The sequence below is a fragment of the Bos taurus genome, chromosome 26, assembly GCF_002263795.3.
Source record: "Bos taurus isolate L1 Dominette 01449 registration number 42190680 breed Hereford chromosome 26, ARS-UCD2.0, whole genome shotgun sequence".
NCBI lineage: Eukaryota > Metazoa > Chordata > Mammalia > Artiodactyla > Bovidae > Bos > Bos taurus.
Genome location: NC_037353.1, coordinates 39,849,264 through 39,858,116, shown reverse-complemented (window position 1 = coordinate 39,858,116; position 8,853 = coordinate 39,849,264). Strand labels below are relative to the sequence as shown.

The following is an 8,853-nucleotide window of genomic DNA, read 5'->3' as shown; positions in this document are numbered from 1 at the left end:
GGATGACATGAAACAGTACACATACAGGGCTTAGAACAGTGTCTGGTTCAGAAAAATAATAAATAAAAGCTGCTGTTATTAGCTACTATTTTTAATGCATTTATTTTTACTTGGAGGATAATTGCTTTACAATATTATGTTGGTTTCTGCCATGAGTTGAGTGAGTGAGTGAAGTCGCTCAGTTGTGTTCGACTCTTTGTGACCCCATGGACTGTAGTCCACCAGGCTCCTCCGTCCATGGGATTCTCCAGGCAGGAATACTGGAGTGGGTTGCCATTTCCTTCTCCAGGGGATCTTCCCGACCCAGGGATCGAACCCAGGTCTCCCACATTGCAGGCAGACGCTTTAACCTCTAAGCCACCAGGGAAGTCATGTATGGTTTCTGCCATACATCAACACAAATCAGCCATAGGTATATATACGTCCCCTCACTCTTGAACCTCCCTCCCACCTCCCAACTTTCTAGGTTGTCACAGAGTGTTATTACCTACTATTAATCTTAGCTGACAAAAACTTCCCTCTATCTGTAAAACTTGATTCTGAAAACTGTCATCATTCACCTTACAAAGACTATTTTTTTTGAAAGCCAAAGAAAGGGTGAAAGTTTTTGGAAAGATGTGTTTTCTACTTTGCATGTGTAACAATAAATATTCATAAAATAAGTTTACAGATCTCAATCCAACTGCTGACCTGTTAGAAATATAAAATATGGGGTAAGAAGTGTTCAAGGTATAAACCTGGTAAGCTTTAAAAGAAACTGAAAACTACAGACACCAGAAAAAACTGATTATTCAACAGCAACAAAATTGGTTTAAAAGATTTTTACAATATATTTAACAACTAATTGTTAAATTAAAATGCCCTATTATATTTTGTCATGGTGCTTTGTGAATTTTTAGTAAACATGATTTTTTTAAAAGGTAAAGTTAAAATTTTTTTCAAAGTAAATACTAAATAACACAAAATGCTTAACTGAACAGTTTCATAAAATATAATTTTGCAAAGGAGATAAAAGTTCTATTTAGATGTCAGTTCTGTAGCTAATCTCTCATTCAAAAAAGTTTTCATGACATATTAAATATAATGTCATTATCAAAAAATAACTAGGAAAAACATGAACACATTTTTATGCTTCTGTGCATTCTAACAGATAACTAGCATCCCCCCCAATAACCGTTCACCAGTATTTATCCGAGTTTCATCTCTAAATAGTTTACATGCTTATGAATGTTACGTGTATGACATGCTCTACCATCTTTTTGTGGTCACTTCATCTCAGAATGAAGCAATACACAGCAGTAAATTATATAACACTCTCTATCAGAACAACCTACAAGGACAAGTGGAAGCAATTTTAAGATTAAAGAGATAAGACCATATCACCCTTCCCCAACGGTGGACTGTATTACATTGCTTTTTAAGTCTTTAAATTACAGCCCTTATTCTCAGATAGTGAAACTCCACTCTCAGAAGATTACTGAATGTTTACACAGTACTTTACCATTTTCCCTGGTTAAAAATAAAACTAAATACTTTCCTCTGGTGGCCATTACCCTGAGAGAGACATAGTGAAAAAGTGAAAGGGTAAGTCGTTCAGTCGTGTCCGACTCTCTATGACCCCATGGATTGTCGGCCGCCAGGCTCCTCTGTCCGAGAAATCCTCAAGGCAAGAATACTGGAGTGGGTAGCCATTCCCTTCTTTAGGGGATCTTCCTGACCCAGGAATAGAATTCAGGTTTCCGAATGAGCCACCAGGGAAGCCCCTAACCCAAAAAGCAGTTCTAAGTATGATCCCAGACTACACATTATACTTAAAAGAATGGAAACACCAGAAAAAATATTCAACTCTTTAGAAGAAAAAATGTAAACAACATTAAAGAAGAAAATAAGGAATACCATCACAAAGAATTTTTCTAAGTGACATTAAATCAGAAAAACATCACAAGCGGAAATGCATCTTTCCTCACATTTATGTCCTTATTCAGCTGGACAGAGATTTTCCACCCCAGTTAGAAGATATTCAAAATAGTCCCTGAAATGACTGAGTATAACACAATATCCTATATTTATGACAATGATATTACTGAGAGAAAACCTGGACTTAATTTAACTCAGTTCAACTCAACCAAAAATGCCTTCTATGTCCTAACACTCAAGCTCAGAGATACCAAGATAAGCAGAATAAAGTCCTTGCTTGAGGAATGCTCTGTCCACTGGGGAAGAAGAAAACTATTTTCATATGAAGCAGTTAAGAGCTACAAACAAAATGTGTACCAAGTGTATAAAACACCTGGAAACACAAAAAGGTGACCAATAATTCTGCCCCAGGAATGCAGAGTGTGGTGAGCACAGAGAAGGGGTGGCACCCAAACTGGATCTTACAAAATAAGGAAAAGAGACCAACAGTAACAAACATTCAAAGCTAAGAAAATGATCATTTTAACCTTAAGTATCAATAATGATCCGTCTGATACCACTAGAAAAGAGTACTGTTTCAGGTTGTTCAATAGCCACAAACATAAAAATCACAATGTCCACAGGCTCTTTTGGTTTTATGATACTGCCCTTTAGAAACAAAAGGGAGCTGGCTAGTAATATATTCAGTTGAATAATCAATAAGAAACTATGAAAGATCATAAATGCTTTAGTTACAAACAACAGCAAAACTGGCTGTAAAAGCAGAGGGAAATGATCCAATAAAATGGAGAATTTTAAGTTAGTGTACAGAGATCTGATAACAATTAAAAAGCCATTATTCCATTTTGTAGTTGTTGTACAGTTGCTAAGTCATGTCCAACTCTGCAACCCCATGGACTGCAACACACTAGGCTCCTCTGTCCTCCACTATCTCCCAGAGTTTGCTCAAACTCGTCTCCACTGAGTCAGTGATTCCATCCAACTATCTCACCCTCTGCTGACCCCATCTCCTTTTGCCTTCACTCTTTCCCAGCATCAGGGTCTTTTCCAATGAGCTGGCTCATTATTCTTTGGTCACTCTTTAGAAAGGCTCTTGAGTACTAGATAGGATAAACTATTTAAAGTCAAGAGCATGAGGTTCTTTATTTGCTTGCTATATGTACTTGAACACCTGAAGATCAAAACAGGCTTTTCTGTAAGATAATGGCCTCTTCCTTCCTCTGTATTTTTGGTCTACTTTAGTCTGTGGTTGGCTATATCCTAAGAAGTGAGATAAACCTAATTGCCAAGACTACAACCAATTTACTCAGAAAAAAAGTTAATTTGCCTTCTGATAGGGATTTTGGATACATAAATGGTAACTCAAATTACATAGCTTAATTCAAAATCTAGGCCCAGGTTTCCCTTAACTTTCCTTAAAGTCTTAAGCCTATAGCCCGTTTGAGCTTCCTCAGCTCAGAAATATGGGTTTAAGTATTCTTCCACTAGAAAGGTAAGCTACTAGCCAGCACCCTATAAGAGTAGACTTACTTCACTTGAGGGGAGCAACTTATCTCTAATCAGTATCAGCATTTATTGCTCAATCGTGTCCGACTCTTTGCAATCCCATGGACTGTAGCCCGCCAGGCTCCTCTGTCCATAGGATTCTCCAGGCAAGAATAATGGAGTGGGTAGCCATTTCCTTCTCTGTGGGATCTTTCCGACCCAGGGATCAAACCCAGGTCTCCCACACTGGGGGCAGATTCTTTACCATCTGAACCACCAAGGAAACCCTGGAAGAGGGCTGACTTACTTCACTTGAGGGAAGCAACTTATCCCTAAAGCTATTAGGACTGGACAGGTTTCTGTGTACAAGAAATGAACACAAACCAAACAGAATGACAAATAATTCACTTAAAGTCGTCTATTTAGAGGACTTATCTCCTTTCACGTAATTCCACCAGTCTGGTTCATCTCTATAAATCTTAGGGGCTGAGAGAAAAGGAGAGAGTAGCCCTAGAAATGGAGACAACCACGCCCACCTCTACTAATATCTGCCTCAATTCACTATACTGATACACAAGTGACCTAGAGATTTCCTGAGTGTTTTCCATGAAACACGTCAATTCTCGTCCTCAAAGAGGTATACCAAACACTTAAACTGGCATTGTTTGAAAAACGTTTCATTATGTACAAAGACCAAAAAAGTCAAACCCTCATTTTATAGCTGAGGAAATGAAGTGCAGAAGTGAGTTAAAGATGATGTCAAGTTCTATCCAGCTGAAATAGTTAATTTTAAGCTCTTAGAATCCAAAGAGCTGGCTCTTTGGCAGCCTAGAGAATTTTGCAATCTACCTTCCCTCAGTTTGCACTTGAAGCCTTCCCCAAACATTGGGGGCAGGGATGGGGGGAAAGACCAGGCAAATGATCAAATCAGGAAAAACAGAAAAGAATGACTGGAGACTGGCCAAAATTAGCCTATCTACAACACCGTCTGTCTCAAGATTATCAAGAGCCTTATCTGGGTGCAGTAGTTTCTCTTCCATTCTGAATTGAGGAAATAAAATGTAATAGCAAGAAAATACACCCCAAAACTAGGGGCGGGGGGGGCGGAAAACAGCTAAGTTCTCCTTCACTGCTCTAGCAAATCAACCACCAGAGCTTCCAAGACAAGTAGTAGAACCGGTCAGCAAGTGTCTTGGGGGCCAATTCTCCTCTCTGTGACCTCCAGCAAGTTACTCAACCTTTCACACCTGTCTCCTCACTTGAAAATGAGGATACCACCACCTGCCTGGTAAGGTTGTTGTGAAGATTGGGAATAATAAGGGATCAAATCCTTGGAAACCCTCCTATATACGGTAACTGCTATGATATATACAAAAGGTTGATTTGTACCTTTCATACTTTCCAATTCATACCATGTAATTCTTTGTCTAGATTACACACAAGAACTACAGGTAAACTCGAAATGCTCTCGCGATTTCCTTAAAGAACTCTATTCTCTCACATCTCCTAAAAGGAAAGATCTCTGCGGTGATTAGGAAAAAGGACCGGCACCCTCGACGGGGAGGGGCTACTGAGCCCCTCCAGAGGACCGCCCCCTGGACTGTCAGCTCTCTGAGGGCAGGGACTGTCCTGCTTAACTCACCACTGTGACCTAGTTTTCCTAACGCAAACTAATGTTGTAGAGTGAGGCATATCATGACAGCTTACACGACACCGAAACACGGACCCACGAGACTGTGTCGCACAATACTGAGTCACATATAAACATTAAAAGTTGAACATTACAGGTTAATTGTAATACTAAAAATTTTTTTAAAGGTGCTGTAAATCGAGTGCTTATGAGGTAATCAGAATGAAGCCATGCCCATAATGATAAGGGACCAGAAACACAGAGATGTCAACAGGGACTGAAGCTCCTGCAGGACTTTCTACGGAAACTGGCGCGACCGGGATTCGAACCCAGAACTTGCCCGGAAGGAGGGTCAGAGGGCACTCCAGAGAGGAGGCGGCCTTTAAAGCCAGGCGCACCTCACCCGAACTTTCTGGTGGGCGCCGGCCCGACCCTGACTGCGGGCGCCTCATCCCAGGTTCCCCTCTCTCCGGACAGCGGAGCGGATCTCGACGCGGAAGCGCGCTCGGAGGGGCGAGGGTCGCCGGCCCTTTGTCCCCCGCGGAGGGGCAGGGGCCCGGCGAGCGCTCCCTCCCCTCAGGAAATAATGACAGATCTCGCGCCCTCGCTCGCGCCCGCCCCGCCCGCCACGGCCGCCGGCGGCGCCCGATCCGCAGCCTCCGGCTGAGGGGCCCGGCCGCGCCCCCTCACCGGCCCCCGCCAACCCGCCCAGGGCGACCCCCGCCCCCCGCCGCCAGCCTCACCCGGTCGAAGCTGGAGGCCGCCGTCGCGGCGGCTGCACCACAGCGCGCGCTCGCCCTGCTGCAGGATGTAGTGGTCCTTAGCTTGGAAGAGCTCCATGCCGGCCCCGGACGCCGAGGGAGGCGGCGGCGGCTCCGGTGCGCCCGCGGCTCGGCGGCGGCGGCTCGCACGGGCAGTCTTCGTTGGCCGGGGCCGCCTGAGCCCGCGCGCTTCAGGGAGCGGCGGCTGAGGAAGCGCCCCGGCTGCCCGACCCGCGGGTGGAGAACGCGCCCGGGCGGCGGCGGCGGCCTTGGAGGCCTCTCCCCGGCTCCGCCCCTTTCCCGGCCCCGCCCCCGGCACCTCCCCTGGCTCCTCCTCGCCCCACCCCTTCCCGGCCACTCCCCCGACTTCCCCCAGGCTCCGCCCCCTCCCCGTTTCCTCCCCGCCCCTTTCGCCTAGTTCACCTTTCGGTTCCTCTTGCTGCCCTTTCCCGCGGCCTTTTTCACTGGTTTCTTCTGGCTTTCTCCTCCTGGTTCCTCCCTCGAGGCTCTTCCTCCTGCCTCTTCTCTCCCCTCCGGGCAGCCCCCTTCTCCTACAACTCCTCTCAAGCCCCGCCCCTGGCTGGCCCTCTGTCCCTCCCCTGGCTGATACGGTCAGAACCTCGGGCCTGGTTGAGTCTGGCAGCGCAGCTGCTCTGCGGCCTTTGGGGCAGAAGCCCCCTCCTGGGACCTCCTCTCCTTCCTATGCGTCAGGTTATTTGTTACTTTCACCAGCTCTGAGAAAAGCCAGGCCCAATCCCCAAATACAGCCTGAAATCCCCTCGTTCCCGGGCCTGAGCTGCCCGCAAAGACCCAGACTTAGGAGAGCTGGGAAATGCGACCCATAGGGCTGGCTGCAGGGGTCTATCCGGAACCAGACTCTCCTCCTCCGAGCGGGAGCGTCTTCTCTTTTGGAATTTCCTCTTAGAACCTTGTGACATTTGACAACAGCAAACATTCAATAAATGCAAATCAACAAGAAGCATGTAACAATAGAAATTAAGTATTAGCAGCTGCTGCTGCTGCTAAGTCGCTTCAGTTGTGTCCGACTCTGTGCGACCCCATAGACAGCAGCCTACCAGGCTCCTCTGTCCCTGGGATTCTCCAGGCAAGAATACTAAACAGGGCTCTAATAACGAGGCAGAAGAGAGCAAAGTTCATAAGCTATCATGTCCCGAATTAAGAAGGATGCATGTGAGAAGACTTAATGTCAAGGAAATAAAAGGGGTCTATTTTGACAGGGATGAGATGTCTGGAGAACATCTTGTGGAAGATGGAGACCCTCCCAAATATCTGATCTCTCTTGAAAGGCCAGGTGGTCTATTGAACAGAATGGGGCTTGGGAGTCAGATCCCCAGTTCCATGTCCCACTCTAGGGGTGATCTAGCTGTATGATCTTGGGAAGATGTCTTGGTCTCAGATGGTGCTGAACTAGAGTCTTTCTAGGCCTATCTCCTGCCTTTTCTAATGCCTTAAAAAGGATGAAGGAAAAAACAAGTAAAACAAACAAAAGGTAGAAGAGAAAGGCAATTCTTTTAACCTTCTGCTAGATAAAAGTGAGAGGGCAATGGCACCCCACTCCAGTGCTCTTGCCTGGAGGGTCCCATGGATGGAGGAGCCTGGAAGGCTGCTGTCCATGGGGGCTGAGGGTCGGACACGACTGAGCGACTTCACTTTCACTTTTCACTTTCATGCATTGGAGAAGGAAATGGCAACTCACTCCAGTGTTCTTGCCTGGAGAATCCCAGGGACTGGGGAGCCTGGTGAGCTGCTGTCCATTGGGTCGCACAGAGTTGGACACGACTGAGGCGACTTAGCAGTAGCAGCAGCAGATAAAAGTGAGAGGCCCCAAAAGTAGGAAGGAGTTCCAGATTACTAATTATTCCAGTCCACACTGATTTCTCTGTTGAATTTTCATAGCACAGAAAGTCCCAGGATGACAAACTCTCCTGGAATCTCTGATAAGTACTATGGCTTTTGGACTGCCCAAACAGTTCAGCCTGCAGGTCAAAAGGAGTGATTACTATGGCAAATGAGATGAGTTGGACAAAGAAGATAATGGCAGTAAGATGGTGAAGATTCGGTGGAACCATCAGTGTCAGATTTATTATTGAATTCAGTCATGTGTGGACTTTCCTTAGCAACAAGGAATAGATAGTGAGAAAGTCTTAAGAAGACAGGATGTTCTGCAAATTACTTCATTATTTTTTTAATCATATTGCCAGATGTGAAGAAAATAATGCTACTGTAACCATTTTGAGTCAACTGATCAGTTGATTGAAACTTTCTCTGATGTTTTAAATCAGTGATTCCAGCGCTGGCTACTTATTAGAATCACCTAAGGAGTTTTTCAAATTTACCAATGGATCTCAGAACAATTAAAGCAGAATTTAGTTGAGATGGGCTCTGGCAGCAGTATTTTCTTTCTCTAAGCTCCCCAGAGTATTCTGATGTGTAGCCAGGATTAAGCACCACTGTTTTAAATGAAATTAATTGGAAAAAATCTGCCTGACAGCAGCTTAGTAGAACACACCTGTCAGTTATCAACTAATACCCAGGAACGGGGTTTATGACCTGTATGTAAATCCAGGTTTAACAAGCAGACCTCTTAAGAGAGAGAGAGAAGCTGAAGATGCTCCTGGAATCTATCTGACGCAGATGCACATGGCTCTGTTCTTCTCACTCTGAAAGCATGCTTGACTTTGGGGTAGCTGGAGCCTGGGCCTGGTAGCAGGGCCTGGCCAAGCAGAGTGAGTGGAAAGAGTAAACACTGTGTCTCTCATGTTGTCCCTCAGTTTCCGGCCACAGATGCCTTGCCTTGTCCACTAGAGACTTCCTGAACTTCGGATACTGCTTACCTGCCAGGTGCTCCCAACTCTACCAGACCTGGCTGGTCTCCCCATCCTTCATCACTCTCCTCCAACTTCCTAATTCAAGACCTTCCTGCACTTGAAGGATGCCACCCAGTTTATGGTAGAAGGTTCATGTGATGCTGTTTTTTAAAAATGAATAACCATCATGTGTATTATGTATCTTTACATGTATCATACATTTATACTAATT

The 8,853-nt window shown here is 45.3% G+C and overlaps 1 protein-coding gene across 2 annotated transcripts in view; it reads right to left on the bottom strand.

Annotated features, from left to right (window-relative positions):
- INPP5F (inositol polyphosphate-5-phosphatase F) overlaps nucleotides 1-6,041 on the bottom strand; it is a 94,174-nt gene extending 88,133 nt beyond the window's left edge. For both annotated transcript variants that reach the window (XM_024985962.2, XM_059882079.1), the window contains exon 1: nucleotides 5,776-6,041. In XM_024985962.2, the coding sequence (XP_024841730.1) occupies nucleotides 5,776-5,872 (97 nt within the window). In that variant the 5' untranslated portion in view covers nucleotides 5,873-6,041. The remainder of the gene's footprint in view (nucleotides 1-5,775) is intronic.
- Nucleotides 6,042-8,853: the final 2,812 nt, after the last annotated feature.